The 25,147-nt window shown below is 36.4% G+C and overlaps 1 protein-coding gene across 1 annotated transcript in view; it reads left to right on the top strand.

The window, feature by feature from the left end:
• Window positions 1-25,147, top strand: part of LAMA2 (laminin subunit alpha 2) — a 600,504-nt gene that overhangs the window by 488,996 nt on the left and 86,361 nt on the right. The window contains exon 41 of the mRNA XM_029943224.1: window positions 15,788-15,890. Coding sequence (XP_029799084.1) covers window positions 15,788-15,890 — 103 coding nt within the window. The remainder of the gene's footprint in view (window positions 1-15,787; window positions 15,891-25,147) is intronic.

Below are 25,147 nucleotides of genomic sequence, written 5' to 3' on the forward strand. Positions count from 1 at the left end.
TGACTTTGGCTCAGGTTTGTGGGTTCGAGCCCCACATCGGGCTCTGTGCTGACAGCTAGCTCAGAGCCTGGAGCCTGCTTCAGATTCCGTATCTCCCTCTCCTCTGACCCTCCCCTGCTCACGCTGTCTCTCTCTGTCTCTCAAAAATAAATTTAAAAAACACACCCACACAAAAATAAATTGAGTTGATGAAAAGAGAATTAATTGAAAGAGTTGAAAACATTTCCCAGAATATGACATAGTAAAACATAAAAGTTTAAGAGACAAAGAATGCCAATTGTGAAAACATAAGTCTGTGAGGAGTTCCAGAAGTTGAAAAAAGTGAGAATGAGGGGTAGTAATGGTCAAAGAGACACTGAAGTTTTTCAAGTATTGGTGAAAGATAGGAGTTCACAAATTAAGGAAAACAATCATGATAAAATAAGTCCACACCTGGAAATGATTAGTGTTAAGCTTATAGAAACTAAATAGAAAAAGAATATAAAATCTTAAAATAATCTAGAGGGAAAATGCAGACTATCTCCAAAGGAATAAGATTTGCCAGTTAACATTATTTCCCACTGAAGTCACAATAGAAATCGAAAGAGAATGGACTAGTATCTTCATGGTGCTGATATAATATGCTGGCCAACTCAAAATCCTATACCCTGTTAAACCTCCTTTAGAGGGGAGGACAAAATAATGGCATCTTCAGAGAAAGACCAAGGGTTTACAAATCATAGACTTGCACTGAGCTACTGTAAAACACACTTCAAAAGGAATGCCAACAAAATCAAGGAAATCGGATATTAAAGACAAAAGTGAACAGAAAAAGAGCAAATGCATACAATCTAAGCATTGTGAAAATCATAATGATAATTACTAAAAATATGGAATTGTTTTAAAAAGTAGAACAAAAAAGGAATAATAATATGAAAATTGGGCAGATGGTCAGAGTTACAAGTTTTAAACTCTTTAAAATTTTGGAAGGAGAATAAAAAACTGGTTAGATTTAATCTTTTTAAAGTATATGTATTAAACATTAAGGATAATTATAGAGGAATAAAAATAGCAGTCGTAATCAGAGTTCTCTAGAGAAACAGAACCAATAGGATGTAGATAGCTAGATGGATGGATGGATGGATGGATTGATGGATCTATCAATAGATAAGAAGATTTGAAAGTGGTTTTAAGGGGGGGCTGTCAAGTCAAGTCTGAAGTCTGCAGGACAGGCCAGCAGGATAGGAACTCAGGGAAGAGTTGATATAGTCTCAAGTCCAGACATGGTCTGGAGGCAGAATTCTATCTTTTTGAGGGGATTTCAGTCTTTCTTTTAAGGTCATTAATTGATTAGATGAGGTTTCCCAACATCCTATAGAGAGTATTCTAACTTACTCAAAGTCTACTGATTTAAATGTTAATTACATCTAAGAGAGACTTTCACAGCAAGGTATAGACTGAGCAAAAACTGGATACCATAGCCAAGCCAAACTGACACATAAATTTAGCCATAACAAACAGCTATACTTTTCAAATAAGTGAAGAGAAAAAAATGTGGAGGGTGGAATTTTCAATTAGTTCTATAAAAGGCAAAAAATAGAAAAACAGAAGCAAAAATAAATGGTAAATATGAAACATAAAATATGATAGAATTAAGTCAAAATACATAGGCCAGGGTAATTATTACTAGCTATCTCAGAAAAGAACCCCTGAAAATTCAGTTGCTTATATCACAATCCAAATTTATTTTTCATATCATACTCAGTGTGTTTCAAAAACCCCCATTCCATCTTATAGCTATAGCATACTACATAGCCTCCAAGGCTGTCCTCTCCAGACTCCCTGGGCCTGGACCATATCTGCTTTATTTATCAGGAATAGTCATATGGCTCAATCTAACTATAACATAGGCTAGGAAAAATAGGCACATAGGATTTTTGATGAGCATTAACTCTCTCAGTTTCAAGTTATCTTCATAATAAATATAAACAGATTAAAATTACTAGTTGTATGACAGTATTACTTATATTGAATTAAAAGTGTTTAACAAATACAGCCATCTGCATATGACATACACAAAATAGCACTAACTCTTAGGGTACAGAAGACTGAAGAAGAAGGGAGGCAAAGAGTTACACCAGAGTACCTCTAACCATAAGAAAGCTCATATACTAATATTAATAAACAATCAATATAGGCTTTACATTTTTAAAAAGTTATGAGAGATCAAGATAATCATCTCAATATAATAAAAGGATTAACAGGAAGATTAAAAAATTTTGAGTCCACAGAGTTCTAACTACAAAGCATAAGAATGAATAAAGGTAAAAGTCAGAATGAGGAAATCAACATATCCACCATAATAGTGGGAAGTTTTACTATTTCTCTCTTAAAACTTCATAGGTCAAGCAAAGAGATGTAATGATAAAGGAAATTTGAAAAGTACAGTAGACACTCTTGATTTAATGGTCTTATAGAACTCTATGTCAATTAGATAATTAATTCTATATACCCTATTATATAAAGCATGCATGAAACTTAAAAAAAAAAAAAAAGACCATGAACTAGATCACAAAACAAATATAAGCAAATCCCAATGATCCAACAGCACCTAGACTGTATTCTCTGATCATGGTACAATGAAATTAAGAAATTATGCAGAAAGATTGCTTCCCAAAAATGTTGTGAATAAAAATCACAGTTCAAAGTAATTCATAGATCGAAGAAAAATATAGTTTGAAATTACAACCATGAAATATTTAATAGCTAAATGGAAATACAATTTCTACACATCAAAATTTGTGGAGTACAAATAAAGTGTCACTAAAGTGGCAAGTAAAGTGAAATGCAGATATTAGGAAAAAGCAAGAACTGAAACCAATTACCTCAAGTTTCTGCTCAAGAAGTTAAAAATAATATATAAATAAAGGAATAAAAACAAAAGCAGAAATTAATGACCTAGAAAAAATATTAGGATTGACAAAATGGAAAGCTAATTCTTTCAATAAACAGACAAAACAAGAATAATTAAGCAGAGGTGACACCTATGGACAGGATTAGGAATGAAGAGAGGGAAATAAATATAGAAATAGTATTGATTTAATAAACATGGATGTACTTGAGTACATGAGCAACTTTATTCAAATAAATTTGAATCTTTGATGAAGTGGACAGTAATCTAAATTTACTCAAAAGAAATATTGTAAAGCTGAGTAGAAATTTAGTCATTAAATAGTTGAGTCAGTAGTTAATAATCTACCTATAACAAAACAATGTCTACCAACATTTCAAGGACTCATTATCCAAAACATTTTAAAGACTAGAAAAACAAAGACAAAGTCCCTGGCTTACTTTATGAGGCTGGTATGGTCTTAATAGCAGAACACTGTACAAGACAGTGTTAAAAAGGATACCTAGGGGCACCTGGGAGGTTCAATTGGTTAAGCATCTGACTTTTGCTAAGGTCATGATCTAGCGGTACATGAGTTTGAACCCCGTGTCGGGGTCTCTGCTGACAGCTCAGAGCCTGGAGCCTGCTTTGGATTCTGTGTCTCCCTCTCTCTCTCTCTCTCTCTGTCCCTCATCTGCTTGTGCTCTGTCTCTCTGTCTCTCTCTGTCTCTGTCTCTCTCTCTCTAAAAATAAATAAATATTAAACATTAAAACAAAACTATAGGTCAATCATAAAAAGAGATGTAAAACTTAAACCAAATCCAAATATATATATATATATACTTAAAGATCTAGGCAAATATAATAAAAAGTTAATATTATTCAAATATGGTTGATGGGAGTACAGGTATCTATATTAATTTCTGTTCTTGTCAGTATCCTTAAATGATAAGTGTTTTAACTAAAATGAAAGAGGAAATTGAAAATCAGTTCTACAGGAAGATCTGCCCTGAAAAATATAAGGGAAGTGGTTCATAAAGGCTCCTGGAAACGAAGCAACAATCCTTATCCTTCACACCAACACGAGGCCCTAAATTTCTTTCTTTCTTTTAAAATTTATGATGCATGCATATTTTATTTGCTTTTAAATTGAAAAGAGAAGCAGGTAATTTCAAGCAACAATCCCCTGACCTAACTTTTCTCACCTCTAAACTCACACCCTCAGCTACGATCACTGCTAACTCTTCCAACCATTTCTTCTCCTTATACATCTCTTGATCATATTATGCTCATCCTACCACATGACTGGTCACTTTAGGTTATGATCTATTTACTTATTGCCGTGATAAATGGCCTGAAGTTCACTTAGATGGTATCACATCACATCTCTTTCCCACCTATGTCCCAATGTGACTACCTTACTGGGTCTAGATCCTTTAGTGTTTTCTTTTTAAACTTAAGGGAATGTAGAGCTTTATTTCTTGTCCATCAATGATGGACCTCCCACTCTGTAAGATGCAGACCTTTGTGTCCGCATCCTTCCTTTAGTTCTATTTTTCCACATCCTCCTTCCAACGTCCACCCTTTTAACTTCCATACCATCCTACCAGTAACATTTATATTTTGTCTATAACCATAATCTTGATTAATTAGAAGCATTTTCTTAAAAGACTCCCTCAGATTGGGTGGGGGGGGAGGGTAGCATCTGGGTGGCTCTGTCACTTAAGCATCTGAATCTTGATTTCAGTTCAGGTAATGATTTTATGGTTCCTGGACCAAGCTCCACTGTCAGCACAGAGGCTGCTTAGGATCTTCTCTCTCCCTCTCTCTCTGCCCTCCCTTGCTCATGCTCTCTATCTCTCAAAATAAATAGATAAATAAATAAATTTTTAAAAAGAAAAAAAAAAAGGGCACCTGGGTGGCTCAGTAGTTTAAGTGTCCAACTTCAGCTCCGGTCAATCTCACAGTTCATGGTTTCGAGGAACTGTGCTGACTGCTCAGAGCTTAGAGCCTGCTTCAGATTCTGTGTCTCCCTGTCTCTCTCTCTCTCTCTCTGCCCCTCCCCTGTTTGCACTCTTTCTGTCTAAAAAGATAAATAAATGTTTTAAAAGGCCCCCTCAGATTGTTATCAGTGGGGAGGGAGCCTAGGGGCACTCAATGTCTGGTTGTCGTTTGCTCTGCCCAAGAGTGAAGGGGTGAGGGGCTGTCTGCTTCGCAAAAGGACTTGAGGGAAATATCTCTTATTCTCTTGACTGATTCTCACCCTTTACCCTCGCCTGTTGTTTCTGATGCCTGGCCTTCTTCTGATTCTGTGGGCCAGCTTCCTGGCTTATACCCTCCTGAGCAAGGTGAGGGTACAGTAACTGCAGTGGATTTGTTAAACATTTTTTCGCATTGCAAGTCACCGAGTGTAGAATCCACGAACACAGAGTTGGTTAATGGGTTTATTTTAGTCAGAGTTGGTCAATGGGTTTATTTTAGTTAGGGTGAACAGCCCCTCCCAAGTAGCTGGAAATCCTTGGAAGAGAGCCCCTCCGAGCAGGAGCTCAGGGTTTTTAAGGGTTTGGGCAAGACAAAATGGGTCATCATGTAGTTAACCAATTACAATTTGTAGCATTTCATTGTAGCCAATTGTATTGTAATACACAAATGTTAGTTTTGGTGGGAACCTATCATTTTAAAGTTCTTCGTCTTTAAAATGACCAATCATAGTAAGACACCTAAGGTACCACAAGGGAGTGACTAGGTGACTTTCACCTGTGGACTTTGACTGGGCAGGCCTTATTAAAAGGGTGGAGTTGCTTAACAGAATCTTGAAAAACAAGTAGGTCACAGTGTTCGTTATCAAGTTATATTCTTAGGGTCTTTCCAGAGCCCAGTTGCTCAAACTTTTATTATTTACCAGAATGGGAGTGAGCGAGTGAAACAGTGGTTGGTATTTTAGGGTCCAGGTTGACCTGAGGGGGTAGGGTCTTACAGATTGAGGGGGAGGAAGTATCTAAACACCGATGTGATACGGTCAGGGCAGCACGTGGGTCCTGCTGAAGTGAAGATTCCTCTGCGGAAGTCACACACTTTGTCTTACCTCCTTTTCGTTTTACCATCATGGTTTTAAATTCCTACCATCTTCCCTGCACAGTTACTCCATTTTATTTTGTCTATGGTACTGTTTAATGAAAATAGTGTCTTTTGCTCAAAATTCAGATTTTAAATTTGCTTATCCATATTTCTGAGGAGTCTTTTGCTTTCTTCCTATATTTTACTTCCTCACGGGAAGAGTATATGCAAGGGTCTCCACTAACGCATGGAGAGATTGGATGAGTCAGAAAAAGATGTATCACTGGGATGCACCAGGGCACACAGTATGAGGAGCAGTAAGCTGGCAGTTTCTATGCCTGTTTGAGCAAACCTTTGGGTCAGATACGGGCCACCTGGCCCCAAGATCCCTGGGTTTTGGAACATGCTGAGTCTCTCTGCTAGCTCGCTGCTGGGCGTAACTGGCCCCCATGCCATTTCACTGTTTGGTGACTGTGGTGGTTTGTTTTCTTCCTACTCTTTCCAGAAAACAGTGTCCCCAGAATTAAAATGTAAGCTGATAATAGTCCCCTGGTGGACGGAAACATGGATCACCATAATGGACCCCCTGAGTATTTCACTGTTACACACACAGCACCCCATGGTTTTCACATAAGTAATACCTGATATACAAGAGCGGATCACCAAATGTCGATAGCCCCCTCCCACCTCTAAACAGTAATGCCAGAAATCTAGAATGGCCAGGATGCTTCAGATTTTCTGTTGATAGGATATTTATATTGTTAGAAGATATAGGAAGGTTGAAGAGAAAAGGCAATTTGAAAGGAAAAATAAAATTACTTTCTTTCCCTTTCAGTTTGTGATAGTGTCTGAATATCTGTTTCAGTGTAGATGTCATGTGGGCTTTTCTTTTTCGTGTGTCAGAATTAGGTTCTGGTGGTGTACTGGAATTTCTAAATCTATTTGGAGAAAAGAGAGAGCAAGACAGAATTTGGGAATTAGAAGATTTGCTTTTTAAATTGAGTGCATTATGTAGTCTATTCTGATGCATCCCTTGATTTGACTCATATGGTAAATATATTCCCTAGAGCCCAGATCTTTTTAACTGATTTCATTTTCAATCTCCAACTATATAAGGTCATTTACTTTTCATTGGCCTGGTTATAATACTTACAAGAGGTGTTCATGAGCTCCTTATTGATAAGTACATGGTATTAAGTATGTCCACATTTAAATTTTTAACTTTATATTTTTAAAAATTCTAACCACGTGTTTAGTATGCTTAATGTGTAAATAGCATTATGAAACACAGCACATGCGGTAATCAGAGATAATCAGAATTCTAACCTGTTCTTCAAATCAGCAATTATCATAAATGTTTTCATTTGTCCTGCTAATACAAGTAATATGTTTCAACTTTTGCCTAGTTTAGTCTTTTCCTTTAGTATAAGTTTTCTTTTCTTTCCTATTATTATTTCCTTTAATATTAATATTCTTAATAATTTCTTTGTATTTATTAGTTTTTGAGTCCTCAGAGTAGCAAGATATTTTTGACATCATTACTATTGGTCTATGAACCGTAAAGTTAAACACTGTGAATCTGGTAATAGTATGATTAAACATTAAGGAATTTCTAATGAGTGTTTGTTAGAAGTATGGTCATATCTTCTCTTCAGTCTGTCTTATTTAGTATTTGCTTTGTATAATTGGATGAACCAAAATACATAAAGAATACTTGCAAGGTCATTTTTGAGTTTTTATTTCCTACATAAAGGACTGTGCAAATATTAGCAGAGTACATATTGCATTCAAAAGGCTCAATAAAATATGGTGTTAGTCAAGTCATACACTTTAACTCAAATATACCTTGTATTTTATTCAGTCAACCACTGCTTTGGAAGTCATTCAAACAGTGGTTTTGACCTCTTATCAATATCTATAGTCATTGGAAATAAAATTTTATAGCAGTGTAGTATTATTGGAAAAATGGTATAAATCCATAATTGATATGACAAATCTGCCAATAAAACTGGTGAGCATATTTTCTCTATCAGCAATTCAGCAACTTATCTAAGAACTGAGTGATTCACACAATTGCAAACATGAACAAGTCAGTATCTAAGCCACCTAGAAAAATATTAAGTCTGTATGAAAAAATAGTGTTCATTAAGTCACCTGGATTTTAGTGACTTTCTCTGTATATGATATGTTCATTTGAGTCAATAATTTGAAGGAAAAAAAAAACTCTAGGGGAAACAAAGAAACAAACTGATATTATGACCCAGCATTAAACATGTTTAAAAATTCAGGGAAAAGAATGTTAAAAACCAAAGGGTTGGTGTCATCAGTCAGAAACGTAGCAACTCTTTGGGGTGAGGATATGATGCAAGGTAAGTGAGAACTAATTTCATTCAAGGCACCTGTACTCTTAGACCTGCTATTCAGGATTTCAAAGTATAAGTGCAGTAGTCAAGAGGTGAAATTACCATGCTGGGTTTGATTTTGGATATTAACTAGAGAAAAATCTTATGCCTTCTGAGAGTGTTCTCCAGCCCCATAAACACTGTTCCGCTCCCTTTGACTCAAATCGATTCCTTGTAGTTTCTGCCTCACTGCCCTAAGCTAGTGCCACCCACAGGTGCTGGAGCAGTGGCCATCATGTTCTAATTGGGGAAAACCTATTCTCACTTAGTTATGTGTTTTAAATCCTCTCTTGCTTGTCCTTCTTGGTGTTCTCATCAAGCGGAAAGTTGACAGTCACAAATTCTAAATGTGCAATGTTGAGGATGCCTGTTGCATCCAAGTTTCCCTCTATGTGCGCACTCACTCTCAGTCTTCCACAGAGATCTCTCTAATCCATCTCCTGTCTCAGGACGCAGCATGCAAGACACAGTCTACAACCTTTCTTTTTACAATTTTTTAATGGTTTTTTTTTTTTTTGTCATTTATTATTGAAAGACAGAGAGAGCAAACAGGGGAGGGTCAGAGAGAGCTGGTGGGACAGAATCTGAAGCAGGCTCCAGGCTCTGAGCTAGCTGTCAGCACAGAGCCCGACACAGGGCTTGAACCCACAAACCATGAGATCATGACTTGAGCCAAAGTCAGACCCTCAACTAACTGAGCAACCCAGGAACCCCTACAACCTTTCAACAGATTTCTGATCCAGGCCATCTCTCTGGGTTGTTTGAGCTCACTTTTTATTTACTATTTCATTTTAATATCCTGTACTATTTTTTTAAATGTAGAGTATCTTAAGACACTTTTAAAATCAGCACATAGTGATTTCCTTATTCTAAAATTCCTTATTTTTAATTATTACAACAGTAGTTCATATCTATTATAGAAAAGTAGAAACTATGGACAAGTAACGGGGAGAAAACATAAAACTTTTATAGTGTTGTTTATCTGTATATACCTTTTTCTATGTAAGAAGCTGTTTGGGAAATGGGTGATTTTACATGACTGTTTTGTAGCTTAATGTATAATTATATATAATTAACATCACATGAACATTTTTCCCAACATTCTCAAAAATTATATATTTCACAATGTATATAGGTTTAGATTCCACCATTCCTTCTGAGAGTTTGCTACTGTAGTAAGAAATTTCTCCCTGATTTTTAACGACATTCTAACATACCTGAATATAAGTTTCTTCTGATATGTACTTCATATAAATACATTATAGCTAACCATCAGCATTTACATGTGTCTCTGCACATTCTGAACAGTTTTCTTCATTAAAAAGATTTTAAACTTAAAATCTTCTAAGTTATGTAATATCTTTGCACATTATCTCCTTTGGAAATATGCAAGACTTAGCTTCTAAAATAGATTATTGCATAAAGAGAGAGCAATGGAATAATTCACAAACCATGCTGATGAATTTTCAGTTACTACTTTCTCTAACACATAAAAACAAAAAGAAATATTCTACATCTGTCTTTAGAGCCAACTCTTTTAATGATTCAGAGAGAAAGAAAGAAGTTATTCAAGGGCCATTTAGAAGAGTAATAAAAGTATAATATCGAAGGTAATATAAACAATAGCTTTTAAATTTGCCTTTTCAAATAATAAATCACTGGGCTGCAGCTTTACCATCCTGATAAGCTTGACTTCAGGTCCCATATTCACATCTTCTTCTCCTAATAGAGCCTCTTCTGACAACAAAACATTGTGATATTTCCATGCTCCATTATGGTAAGAATCACTTTCTTTATAAGGGATTTTTTTGTTTGTTCTCCACTACACTGCCAGTAAGGAAGGCAGAGTCTATCCATCTTTGAATAAACAGAGCTTACTCAGGTGTTTGAGACAGCTAAAAACTTTCTTTGGGTAAATCAATCAGTTCCTTCATCTATTAATCAATGACATGATACTTCATCAAGAGTCACTATGAATATTTAACAAATAATAGGAAGAAGAAAACTAACATGTATCAAAACCCAATTAAATTAAATGCCAAGCCTTTGTAAAATCTTTGTAGACTTTATTATTTCTTTTTTTCTGTATCTTTCCTCCTCTAAAAATATCTTAAATTAGCTCATATTTTCTATAAATGATCATAAAATATACAGCAACCTACATATATTTTACTGTGCACAATATATTATAATAAACATTTTAGGTAACATATATACATATATATACACACAGAAAGAACTTCTTTATAAAAATAGTTTCTAAAAAGCAAGAAACAACATATCTTGCAACTCTAAGAACCTCATTTATATTTCACATATGCCATAGACACAGCTCAGAAACTCAGATGCAATCCTTATGAATATGTATGAAGTATAATTAGCTTGGAAAATGCTGCTTCATCACCTGTCCTGATATTGCTGATGTGCTTCGGTGACTTACTAAGCAATGTTGGAAAAGGAACTCTTCAAATTCCAATGAGTTGAAACAGTTTCGTTCATCCATAACATGTTAGTATTTTTTCATTCTGTCATCATATGAAAGGCTTGTCTCTAAAACTTGGGTAGTTGATATACTGTTTATAACTGACAGGTTTATGCCATCAGACCTATACTTTAATTTTTGAGTGCTTCTTGAAACACTGAAACCTATCTTATTCTTCAATATACCTCGAACCCAAACCTCTCATTTCCTCTGTCCTTGCCTGAGGTTACAATTTCCTTTTCTCTAGCCTATTCTAATAGCCAACCAGTGTCTCCTTATCTCTTACACACCTGCCCAGTTCATCTTCCGGAACTAAGGCTCTGACCATACACTCTTACTCGAAAACTTTCAACTATTCCACGTTGCTTTTTGCCCAGTGTTTTTAGCCTGACATTCAAGTTTTCCAGATATGAACTCTACCTACCTAACAGCCTTACTTCATACTGCCCTTCATCAACTCTACAGGCCTTTGCCACTGAAATACGTTTCCTCTTCTCTGCACACCAAAATGTCCTGCCTCCTTGCCTTTCTTTTCCTTACCTGAGCAAGGAATGGCTGACTGAAAATCCAGGAAGAAATCATTGGCTTCCTGAAAAGCAGGAAAGACAAGGTGAGCAAAGGGAGGTAATATTTATTAATGCAAGAAGAGGGAGCGTGGGTGGCTCAGTTAAGTGTCCGGCTTCCGCTCAGGTCATGATCTCATAGTTCGTGAGTTCAATCCCCACATCGGGCTCTGTGCTGACAGCTCAGAGCCTGGAGCCTGTTTCAGATTCTATGTCTCTCTCTCTCTCTCTCTCTGCCCCTCTCCTGCTCACAGTCAGTCTCTCTCTCTCTCTCTCTCTCTCTCTCTCTCTCTCTCTCTCCCTCTCTCCCCCCCTCTCTCCCTCTCTCCCTCTCTCCCTCTCCTTCCCTCCCTCCCTCCCTCCCTTTCAAAAATAAATAAACATAAAAATTAATTCAAGAAGATAGGAAATTAGCAGCAGCAAAGTCTATCAGCAGATGGACTTCACCAGGGCATAATCACATTGCTGGCTAAAGGTGCCAGGGTTCAGTGGAAGATCAGTAAGTTGATAGACTAAACAGAAAAAAATCAATATTGAATATCAGGAATAAAAGAGGTAAAATAATTAAAACTTCAGACCGTAAAAGATAAAAAAGAGAAAATAATAAACTTTATGACAGAAATCCAATAGTTCGAATGAAATGGACAGATTTTTTGAAAATTACAAACCACCAAAATTCACTTACAAATAAATACCTTGGAAGTCCATTAAAGAATTAAATTTGTACTTAAAAACCTTACACACACACACACAAATTGAGCTCCAAATGACTTCACTAATGAATTCCATGAAACATTTAAGAAGTAATAAAGTCTTCAGAGAATTGAAGAGAATAAAATATGTCCCACATCATTCCATGAGGCCAGTATCACTCTAGTACAAACCAAAGACATTACCAAAAAAATTATAGATCAATATCTCTTATAAACATAGATGTAAAAATTCTTGATGTAATTATTACAACTCAAATCTAAATATGTATTAAGATAAGTTACAAACTAAGGAAATATATATTTACAAGTTACATATCTGATAAAGGATTTGTATTCAAATTATGCACTGATATCTTTCAAAACTCAATAACAACAATCAACCCAATGAAAAAATCGGGCAAAAGATTTAAACAGATGAATAAGCACATGAAGAGGTGTTCAACCTTATTAGTTACAAGGGAAATGCAAATTAAAACCAAAATGATATACACACCCATTAGCATGCCTAAAATTTAAAATGACTACCTCAAGTATTAGCAAGGATGTAGATAAATTTAACTCTGCGGGTGGGAATTTAAAGTAGCACACATCATTTGGAAAACAGGGTAGTAGTTTCTCAAAAACTGAAACATAGCCCTATATCATCTAGTCACTCCATTTCTAGGTATTCAACCCAGGAGAAATGAAAGCCATGTTTACATAAAGACTTGTACACAAATGCTCATAGCAACTCAATTTAGAATGGCCAATGCTGGAGAGAGCCCAAATGTCCATCAATAGGTGAATGAATAGATTGGGGTATATCCCTTTAATTTTAAAAGGATCACATATTGATACACGCACGACATGGACAAATGTTGAAATAATTAGGCTGAGTGAAAAAAGCCAGGCAAAAAAGAGAACAAACTAGATGAGTCCATTTATATAATATTTTATTAAATGCAAATAAGCAGTGATGGAAAGCAGGGGCAGTGTTTGCGTGAGTTGCAAAGAAGTCAAGAGGAGGTGCTAAAGAGAAATCAAGAAATCAAGATAGTTTTTCTACCTAGATTGTCCTGATGGTTTCATGGCTGTACATATGTCAAAACTAATCAAACTGTAAATTTTAAATCTGTGAAGTTTATTTATCCCTCAATAAAACTGTTGAAATCTATAAGAGGGTAGAAAAAAATGAAGACTGGTCACCACTGTCCTCACAGCTCAAACTTTAGTCTTCTTCCCAATTGTCTGATCTTTCCCCTCTTTTCTCTTGGCTCATTTCATTAATTTTCTTATGTGCAGCAAATCAACTTTCTCTCCCTCCTTTACCCCCATGTCTCACTTTGCATATCCAAGATTAGATTTAAAATTTTGGTTGGTAAATGCTTGCCAGATTATATTCTTGCAGAAAGACATTCACATCTCAAGCCTGCACAGAAAGCTGGTTCCTTCCTTCCTTCCTTCCTTCCTTCCTTCCTTCCTTCCTTCCTTCCTTCCTTCCTTCCTTCCTTCCTTCCTATCTCGGTCTAGTTTTGTCTAGTGCCATAAGTGACCCATATGATCTGGATGACTCAGGATCATCATTATCAACATTAGTTATTTTACTACCATGAAGCTGGCAGCTACTGAAACCTACTTTATCCCTATCCAAATTGATTTAGACTCCTGAGCCTTAAATTTTTTTCTCTACTTGATAACTTCTCTCTTCTATTGTCAGACAGATTGTCAGCTGTCACTTCTGCTGTTTTCATGTGCCTATTTAGAAAATCTTCATCCTTCTTTCTTTGTAATTTCCTTTCTCTGATCTGTTTTGATCCAGAAAACCTGTAACCAAGGGAGTAAGAATGGAATGTAAATTTGGAACAAATATAGAAGCTTAGTAAAGAACTAAGACTGATTTTTTTTCCAAGTAAAGTACACTGGATTTGTGCCACTCATATTGATGCTCTTATCTTTTTTTTTTTTTGGATAAATGACACTATATGATGTTACTGTATCTAATTCCCAAGGGAAATTGTAGGCCTAAGAATTTCTGTATTCTCAGTTGAAGAGACTGGCCATTTTCCATAGGATAATTTTCTGGAGTTGTCAGAAGCTTTTTATGCAAGTACTAGATATATACACAATATCCCTTTTTATTTATGTATATGTATCCAATATGTCCTTTGGTATGTATCTGTTTTATGAACAGATTATTTTTTATTTTTATTAATGTTTCAAGTTTTTAAAATTATATATATGTATAAATTTGTGCATATATGTGAATAATATAGTTACATATATATTATTTTAGAGAGAGAGACAGTGCCAGCAGGGGAGAAGGACAGAGGGAAAGAAAGAGAATCTTAAGCAGCCTCCACACTGAGCCCCAATCCCACAACCCTGGGGTCATGTCCTGATCCAGAATAGTTGGATACTCAACCAACTGAGCCACCCAGACATCCTTCAGGTTTTTATTTAAATTTTAGTTAACTTAATAGTGTAATATTATTTTCAGAAGTAGAATTTAGTGATTCATCACAATGAAGTACTCTCCTTAATACCCATCATCCATTTAGACCATCCCCCACCCACCTCCCTCCATCAAACCTCAATTTGTCCTTCATAGTTAAGAGTCTCTTATGCTTTCTCACCGTTTCTTTTTTTTCCTTTCCCTATGTTCATCTGTTTTGTTTTTTAAATTCCACATATGAGTGAAATCATATGGTATTTGTCTTTCTCTGACTGATTTCATTTAGAATAAGTCAAAGTTATTAGTAGAACACCTGAAAATAATTTTACTACAATAGTAGCAAGTTCTGTGATCTTTCCTAGCTCAGTGCTCAAATAATGTGACTGATAAAAAATATGTTACTGGAGGCACTTGAGTGTTAGGTCTGGGATAACCTGAATTAGTTTTAAAACTTCAACAGTGAGTGTTTAGCATTCTATAGCTCTTCTGCTACCTGATATTTTTCCAATTTAAACTTTATACATAAGATCCTATTTGATTTATGTCTTGGTATAAATGTATTATGTGATGATTGCTAAGGAGCAAACACTATTACAATGGATAACTAGGCATTAGGTTAAACAATCCTTTCCCCATATCATGCTGCTGTCTTTGTGTCATCTCTTTTAAACCAAGCCTCAACAAATACATCTTTGCTAGATGATTTTAGCTCAGAGCCTGTTATTTAGAAGATTTTGTTTTGCTATAGAACTTAGAGATGGGTTTTTTAAAGGAGCAGTATTCTTCCTTATTTGAAGGAGGTAAGAACTGCCCCCCCCCCCACTTACCATACAACCCAAGTAAAACGTGCTTAGGGACTAAGTCAATAGATGTGTTCAGTTCTCAATTTGCTCAACCATTCTGTAGCATTTAATTCTGACCACTTATATCCTGGCAACACTGCCACTCATCATGCTTTGAGCCACCTCTGCATCTCTTGACTTCCATAGTATCATGGTCTCCTGGTTTCTCTTTTCACTCTGGCATCTCAGGTACCTTGCCAACTCTGTTTTCTGTTGGGCCCCTCGCATCTTAGGATCCCAGAGGTTCTGTTCTAGCTCTTCTTCTCTCCCAATAGATAGCCTCCCGACTTTAATCACCAGTATGTGCTAACTTACAATTCTGTAGCCCAAAATACCTCCCTGGAAGTAAACTCTGTATACTGCTGCCCGCCAGATATGTCTACTCCACAATTCTATGATTGTTGATATGTGACTCTCTCTGTCCACAGGCAACAGGTCCTCAGGGCTTATTAAAGGAAGATGCCAAAGGCTCTCTCCAGAAAAGCTTTGGGGTTCTTAATGAAGCCAAGAAGTTAGCAAATGATGTAAAAGGTTAGTGTGACCTCTCTTTATTATTATTTTCATATTAATTGTAGTGTGTTTTTTAATGTTTATTTATTTTGAGAGACAGAGCGTGAGCTCACACATGTGTGAGTGGGGAAGGGGGCAAGAAGATAGAGAGAGAGGGAGAGAGAATCCCTAGCAGGGTCTATGCTGTCAGCACAGAGCCAATACCAGGTCCTACCTCAAAAACCATGAGGTCATGACCTGAACCAAAATCAAGAGTCAGTTGCTTAACCCACTGAGCCACCCAAGAGCCCAGGTTAATTATGTTTCTAATTGGTAGGATGTTTTATCACACTATTGAAAAAGTGAAATTATTTTACCATGATTTTCATGATTATTTTTATTATCTGGTTTAATGCAAGTAAACTACCTCACCAGCTTTTCAGTATTTTAATATCACATCTCATTTTGCATTGGGTAATATTTCATAACTTTTAACCTAATTTATATAATATCAAATCACCTATATCTAAATTGTAGTGACTTTTATTTTTTAATTATTTTTTTTGAGAGAGAGAGAAAGAAAAAGCAAGTGTGTGACCAAGAGAGGGGCAGAGGGAGAGGGAGAGAGAAAATCCCAAGCAGGCTTCATGCTCAGCACAGAGCCCCACATGGGGCTCAATCTCACAACCGTATCATGACCTGAACTCAGATCAAGAGTCAGACACTTAACTGACTGAGCTACCCCGATGCCCCAGTATAGTGACTTTTAAATTAAAGTGTAACAAGTTATTAAGAGTACTAAATCCCACTGGTTTTGGCCTCAGAAATGATGGTCACAAAGGAATGAATTAGATGTAGTATGAATGTCCATATGAAACTTTCAATTTGTTAGCGGTCACATTTCCTGAAAAGTTTTCAGACTTTTAAAATATATTTCTTGTATTTTATTCCTAATTCAGTCATCAAAGTACATAAAACATCTACTTAAATACATTATAGGTTTTGCATTAAAAATGTATTACTCAATATAGCTGTTTTCTAGGTAAGCTATTATATTTATTATTTCATTCAAATATCTCCTGTTTCTTATTTGAATTGCCTCCCGTTTCTTTTTGCCATCTCATTCCTTACCATCGTCTGGCTTGCATGCATGTCCTCCACCTTCCTGAAATACTCACAGTCCTTCCACAATATACGATCATTCAGAGCCTCCATATTTAAGAGTGTTGATCCTTCTCTTTGGAATGTTTCACCATCTTACGTTCTTTTTCATTTAATTACCTTCCACCAGAGGCTGAAATTAAGCTCAAATGTCATCCTTTCCAGCAAACTCGACACTCCATGTGAACCACAGACCCCTGCTCACTGCCTACCTTCCTTTTTTTTTTTTTAATGTTTATTTTTGAGAAACAGAGACAGAGCATGAGCAGCGGAGGTGCAGAAAAAGAGAGAGACACAGAATCTGAAGTAGGCTCCAGGCTCTGGGCTGTCAGCACAGAGCCCGATGCAGGGCTTGAACTCACAAACTGTGAGATCATGACCTGAGCCAAAGTCAGACACTCAACTGACTGACCCACCCAGGTGCCCCATCCTACCTTTCTTACAGACTTGTCAAACCACAGCAATCATGTACTTAGATGCCACCTTCTTGAGGACAGACCTGAACTCTTCTTAAATTTGTATATCTAGTGTATAATATCGCAGTGACTAGCTCAAATCAGGAAATAAGTATATATTTAAAAAACATAGAATGGTATTCATCTTTACTGACCTTAGAAAGAAAAGTTTTATAAGCATTTATTTTGTCATGCTTTAAACTACCTGTCCATTGTCTCTAATAAAGGCCAGTAGGAAATCATAACCTCCGTCTTCATTATACATGGTACTTTGATAGTAAAATGCTTTGAACTGTGTGGCACAGGTGAAAGAAATCCCTATAAGCATAGTTCTGTGTAGGAATCTGCTCTGAAGAGTAACTATAGAATCCAAACCTATTTTCCTTTTGGACAAGTTGAATTGATCTCATTACTTTGTGGCCACTCCCTCCCGTCCAATACCTTTGCCCACAGCTACAATTAAGATGAGGTGAGTGAGGTTAGGTCATACAAGTGTAGGGTCAGATCCTGTTTGACTTAAAAGTTTAATGTTTGGGAGGCACCTGGGTGGCTCAGTTGGTTAAACGTCCAACTTCAGCTCAGGTCACGATCTCATGGTTTGTGAGTTTGAGCCCCACATCGGGCTCTGTGCTGACAGCTTGGAGCCTGGAGCCTGCTTTGGATTGTGTCTCATCCTCTCTCTGCCCCTTTTCCACGTGTGCTCTGTCTCTCTCTGTCTCTCAAAAATAAATAAATGTAAAAAAATTTTTTTAAGTTTAACCTTAGTTTTAATTTTGTAAATGTTACATTAAAATATTTTTATGTTGATTACTAGGAATTTTGGTGCCCCTGTAAACTTTACCCCTGAGATGAATGCCTGAGGCACCTCACCTCACTTCCAAATCTGCTATGCCTCTATTTTCCAAAAAATACTGGTTTTATAAAATTGAAGAAATAATTCAATTTTTAGAGAAATTTTTTTCTAAGAAAAAAAGAAATTTAAAGACAGGCATGGTAGGGCTAGGAGACAGAAATGTTCATTAGTTTAAATGTCTTTTCTTTGTACTTCAGGTAGTACATTATTCAAAGTAATGAAAACCCACAAACTACGCAAGTAATAATTTCTCCAAAAATCCAAGCCAAGGCTCTGACGGAGATGGGAATGTTTTCTTGCTACATTATGACATTCCCCTGATTTGTGGCCAATTACACCAGTTATAAAATGGCTGTTAATCAGAGAAATGCCATATATTACCACCAGGAACTGCTGAAATAGGCCCTACAGAGCAAAACTCTTGACAGCAGCTATTAAAATCGAGATTTAGTCATTTCCCTTTCTGTGGTGCCTGGAGTGAGAAGGAATATAAATGGTGAGGCCAGTATACCCTCCATATTTCTAATTTGTTACTAGGTTCAATTTGGTACAATCCAGTTCGTTCGTGCTTTAGTCATGAATGACTTAGTGCAGCTCCCTGCCATTTTTATGCTGTCCTTGCCTTGAGGGAGTCTGAATTTGCCAGGAGCAATTTGTTTTGCTTTTAAATTTTTGAGTATACATTTGTTAAAAGTAAATTTGCCCTTGTACACATTTGATATTTGAAATCAGTCTACAGTGCACTGATTGAATGTCTATAGAGGTAAAAATCATTTCCTTAATGGATATGGAACTTGGGACAAAATGATGATCGAGGAGAGTTAGAAGATGAATTAATACCAGCAGGTGAATTAATACTACTTTGCAGATTGACAAGAGAGTTCGTCAATGAAATAGCCAGTTGAGATTCTCATGGAATGTGTACAAGGCAAGGAATGAAGTCAAGGATGGTATATTAGAAGTTTGAGAATACTAATGTTTTTACAATTATGTACCTTTTCTTATATAGAGTAAGTTTTCAATATTTTCTTCTTAATTTATCTCTAATTTTTGTATTTGTCCAAATAAGTGAAATTATGCAATCACATATGAATGAATAGATAACATTCCTATAAACTAGATGACCCTCATGAAATAAAAAGACCTGTTCCCAAACCCAGAAATATTGATTCAGAGAATTGCATGACACGTAGTACTGTCCAACACAAAGAACAGTGCCAAAATTACCACAAACATGAACTTTTATCAAATTAATGAATACTTTTCTTCTATGCTGTGATCCTCCAAACATTCAGGCATTCAATCCAGACAAGTATATCAGAAAAGTTCTGCCTTTGTGAATGTAATATAGTTGTAATTACTAACCTGGTAATGTTCTACAAGATTATTTTAGATTAGGAAAAAAGAAAAAACAGAAATGACGCAGTGCTGGTAAACCAAAGTATGATGCAGGAGTTAAATTGTGTCCAAAGTATTCTTTCCTTAACTAAACATGTACCACCTTTGAATTCACATACTACCATTTGCCAGAATTAGCCTTTCCTAAGATAGGCATATGAAAGACAAACACAATCTCTTCCATTGACAAAAGAAAAACAATCTTAAAAAAAAAAAGAAAAGAAAAACAATCTTGGGTGAAATGGATAAAATCAAGCCCGCATCCCCTACCCTCCCATACTCTGGAGAACAAAACAACCTTTTCCCATAGAAATTGCTGATTCTTCATACAGAACTGTAGTTCCTCCTTTGGAATGAGAATAGAGAAAATCAAGATAATAAAACCAGGTTGGACTTGGTTTAGACGTGCAAATGTAAAGTGAGAAAGTAGTGGCAAACAGAGAAGATCTGTTGGACCATGCCTCACTTGAAGGCATTCTAATTCAATTTCTTCTAGAATACCTTGCTGGCCAAAACAAAATGAGCCTGCAGGTCCACCCATGGGCTTCAGAGCTTGTCCTAGAGGAGCAATAATTGGGTTTCAATGTCTGGTCATTTTGGTTTCTTGTTACACTGGCTGAAGAGAGGATTTGCCTCTATCATGGTATCTTGGGTCTTTGGAGATCCTTCCACTAGACAAACACCCCTTCCCTCCTCTCCTCAGACTTCTTACTGTGACCCTTTCTCTAGTGGGAGAAAGGGCATATCCAGTTGCACCTGACAGTTACTGAGGGCTTATCAAGTACTGTGCCCGTCATGAACAAGACCTCATTTGGCGCTTTGAGTTTAAGACAAGATTTCTCAGTAATAGGCTGCCCCATAGCCCTGCCCATTAAGTGATCTCAGAGGTTCCCATGCACTGTCACTCTACTCTACATGTCTGGGAAAAACAGGCAATCAGCGATTGGACACATCTCAAACTTGTGACAGTAAATGGGAAAAAGGAAACATAGGAATAACGAATGAAGGTGGGCTAGAAGTACAAAATGTGGAAAAACAGGGCATAGCAACCTCACACATCAATTGACAGGAGGCCAGGGACACAAATCAGGTTCTCACTTTTGCCCAGATTTCTTCCTTATGCAGCTGCCCATCCTTCTGCTAGGGCTCAACTCGCTGCCCTGGGCTGTGGGGTTGACTTAGAAGGCAGACTCTTTGGAAACCTCAATATTAAAAAGACAAAGGACTGTGTAGGTGGGTGAAAAATTAAAAGCAAAGTGAGTTGAGGGAAATTGTACCTCTGATGTTCTTAAAATGTTCAAACATGAAAACATAATGTGATATCATAAAATTTTAAAATTGTGTAACATAATCATATATTATGTAATTGAGTAAGGTTGGCCGCCTCTTGTATATAAAACAAAATCTTTTGAATTACACCACATTTGTACAGTGAGACCAACACTTTAGCTCACAATTAGTCTGGCTCCAAAGCTAATGTGTTTACCCACTGCTGGACCAAAACAGTGGGTTTCTGCCATAATTAAGAAGATGATGCAGTGACACTTATGATCATAACAAATGTTTGATAAATGAATAAGTGGATGAATATCCACGTGTGGCAGAAATCTCTCACCACCAGGAGGGTCAAAATCAAGATATTTTACATGACCTCATGCCAATCCCTTGACTACTTCAAACCTTCTGCTTCAGAACTACATATAGAAACATTGCAAATATTATTAACCTGTTCTCTAGCTTAGAAGGTGCCTCTAAAGAAAACATAAAGCTGAAAGTTTCATGGATTATTATTTTTTTACAAAGAAATCCTAAAGAGAGGATATTCCTTCATTATTGGTTAAAGAAGCAAATCAGAAGTGATAACAATCCATCAATGTATTAGTTCATAATAAGACAAATGTCGTGGTAATCAAGAAGTTCATTGAAAAATGTTACCTGGATGGCAATTTTGGCAGTAGATTCCATTTAACCAGACCCCTTCAAAATTAATAGTAATTCTGTGAATCTCATCATTATGAGTGAGAGATTCTCTCAAGGCATTTGCTGGTGCCTAAATAAAAACTAAAAATTGCATTTGAATGGGGCGCCTGGGTGGCTCAGTCTTTTAAGCATCTGGCTTTGGCTTAGGTCATGATCTCACGGTTCATGGGTTCGAGCCCCGTGTCGGGCTCTGTGCTGACAGCTAGCTCAAAGCCTGGATCCTGCTTCAGATTCTGTACCTCCCTTTCTCTCTGACTCTCCCCTGCTCACGCTATCTCTCTCTGTCTCTCAAAAATAAGTAAAAAAAACATAAAAAATTTTTAAAAATTTGCATTTGAAGAACTTAACTGAGTTTGGATAGCCAAATGGAATATTTCATTAAAATCTATAAAAAGCATTCTTATATTTAGTTGAAAATGATTCCAACATTACTGGAAACTAGTAAATACATCAAGGCAATTATCAAGCCAATGTGAATTATTTTGTTACCATTTACTGCCTGTCATAAAGCCAATACTTTCTTATATATCCTCAGATTTATTTCTTATATCAGTCATAAAAAAGGAACGTGCTCTCCTCATTTATACGTGTAAAAGGGGATAGAAATGGCATTTGAACTTACAACTTCCATCTCTATGTCTTATATGGATTTCATTGTACCACATGACATTTTTAATGACTAGAATTTTATAAAAGAAGACATTATTGATGATGAAAGAAATAACATTTTTGGTATTAAAATAACTTTATTTTGAGATATGACATAGCATCATTCAAAGTTACCAGTTCTAATTTAACTAAACTCTAATTCCTATTCAGCACACCTGCAGGGACAGGGTTAACGAGTAAATGTGTACTTTTAGTGGAAGTGACTTATAGCTCTGTCTTGTGATTTTCATTTTGAATATGTCTACCTAACAAAGTCTGCAGATAGGTAACAAAGGGAGATGATATTGTCCAGAATGTTCGCAGTCTACCCTTGCTGCTCTGCTCCTTCCTCTCACTTTATGAGCTCTGTCTCTGCCAAACTCACTTCTGGACCTTTGTCTTCTAATGTGTAAGGGCAGAATGAGAAAGGGAGAACCAGAGCTGAGAAAGCATGCATGTATGGCCTTTGAGGTCTGGTGGGTGTGGTATCTAGAGAGAAGATAATAACTTGACTGTAGCTTCTGGGTGCAAGAGCCAAGGAAGTGAGAAGAAATCCTCTAAAATGTCACTATGAATTATAAATTTGATCCTTTCGTGTTCTTCAGAAATGACAACTAAAGAATTGGGTTAGATGTTCTTTTAACGGTTAATAATTCTGTTTCTGTCGTCATGTACGGTTCAAATGTAATCTTCCTTCCATGCCGGCTATAGACACACTGTGCCTCATGTCTTTTCATCTAAAGCCAACCTTGGCTATAGCTTTTCATTGCTATAATTTCTCAAGTTTTCCATTTTGAAATCTGCTGTACTTCTCTGTACACAGCTTCTATTCATCAAATTCTATTGACAAAGCTATAAAGGGTTTAGATTTGGTTTGAGAAATTCCAGAAACTACTTCAGAAAAAAATGATCAGAATGTGAGAAAGAATACATCAAGAAGGAATCAGAAGCAAATAGGTGAAACATAGAAATCAGAGTGAGGTCAGAGTATTCACATTTTGATTTTCTAGTATAGAAAGCAGAGGATAAAAATTATTGGCTTGGGGCTTCTGGGTGGCTTAGTCGGTTAAGCATCTGACTTCCCCTCAGGTCATGATTTCATGGTTTGTGAGTTCGAGCCCCGCACTGGGCTCTGTGCTGACAGCTTGGAGCCTGCTTCAGATTCTTTGTCTCCCTCTCTCTCTCTCTCTGCCCCTTCCCTGCTCACACTCTGTCTCTCTCAAAAATAAACATTAAAAAAAATTACTGCTTTGGAACTTGAGGGACAGCAGCAACAATGTTCTTCCAATCAGTCTTTCCTTGGAACTAATTAGTCTTATTGTTCAGCCAGCATTGGCTATCCGAATACATAAAGTAGTATAAACCTAGTGATGCCCTTTAAACTAATGGATTTTTTTCACTTTACATGAAGATCTTGCTTGCCAGAACATTTTGAATGGTTCATTATATAAAAAAATCAAATCCAATCAAGAAACTAAGAAATAAAATTTGTACCATTCCATTTCCTTAATTGATGAAGACTTGCAAGTTAATATCAAAAGAGCAGCCCTTTATTTGCAAGGAATTCATATAGCTATCACACTCATAATCAGACTGGCTTTCTTTCTGAAAGCAGACTTTCAATAACCTATCCAAAGATTGTATTTTAGTACAAACAGTGAAAATAACAGAAGTATTAAAAGAAAGACGAATCATGATTGACAGAGGAGAAAATGTAATTACTTGGAAAGTATACTTTGAGGCACTGGAATTGAAAATAATAACATCTTAGTGACTGAAATAGACATATTGATGTTTCAGAGCCGATCTTTGCTAGGATACTTTATGCTTTGTTTTCCAGTGATGTCAGGTCTTTGGCTTGGAACTTAAAAGCAGATGCATTAAACTGTAACATGTGCTTACCTTACTATTGTATAACAGTGGTTTAATCTATCTGCTCATAAAGCCCTTATGTGAAATGAAGTGGGTCATTAATTAATATGTTCAGTCCTCTTTTTCACATTCAGAGCGCTGCTAGTTAAGAATCCTTCATCCATCTTCCTTTCCCTTTGCTCTCCTTCCCAGATGTAGGCCGATCAAGGCCAGGGTTGTTCTCCGGCTGACAGAGGCCTGCTCAGTTCCTCTGAAAAGTCAGGTGCACTGCCTCTACGAGGGGAATGCACACAACCAAATCAAGACCATTCTGGCTCAGTTGTGTGAGACCTAGTCTGTCCTGGCCTGCCCATACTAGGAACCAGGAAAGCACTGAAAACGATAGTTTTGGTGTTGGCAATAACAATCTGCCCTAGTTTAGGAGGCTGTAGTCATTTTGTATTGTTTTTTTTAACTTTGAAATAAAAAGAATAAAAATATCTGTATCAAGAAACAATTTAACCAGCATGACCCGGTATGAAATGAAAGGTTTTAATACACCACTACCCACACCACCATCAATTCCCTTACTGCTGTAAATACTGTCAGGGTTCTCTAGTATGTTCTATGCCACCTACCCACCACCAGATCCCACCCTAATTTTTACATCCATGTGTTAGCATATATGTATATGATGCATCTTTATCAGTTGCACGAAAAAGATCATAAGGATTTTTTTTCATATCTGCACCTTCTTACCTAATTATTTTTAAAGACTGCATACATACCATTGCCATATGATATAAACATTCTTTAATACAGAGGATTCTTGCTATTATGAATAAAGATCTAATGAACATTCTAGAAGATACACATTGGTATAGTTTCACAAGAGTATCTGTAGGCTAAATTTCTGGCCATTCAATTGCTGGGACAAATACATGTCTATTTAA

The sequence above is a fragment of the Suricata suricatta genome, chromosome 7 (genome assembly GCF_006229205.1).
Source record: "Suricata suricatta isolate VVHF042 chromosome 7, meerkat_22Aug2017_6uvM2_HiC, whole genome shotgun sequence".
Classification (NCBI taxonomy): Eukaryota; Metazoa; Chordata; class Mammalia; order Carnivora; family Herpestidae; genus Suricata; species Suricata suricatta.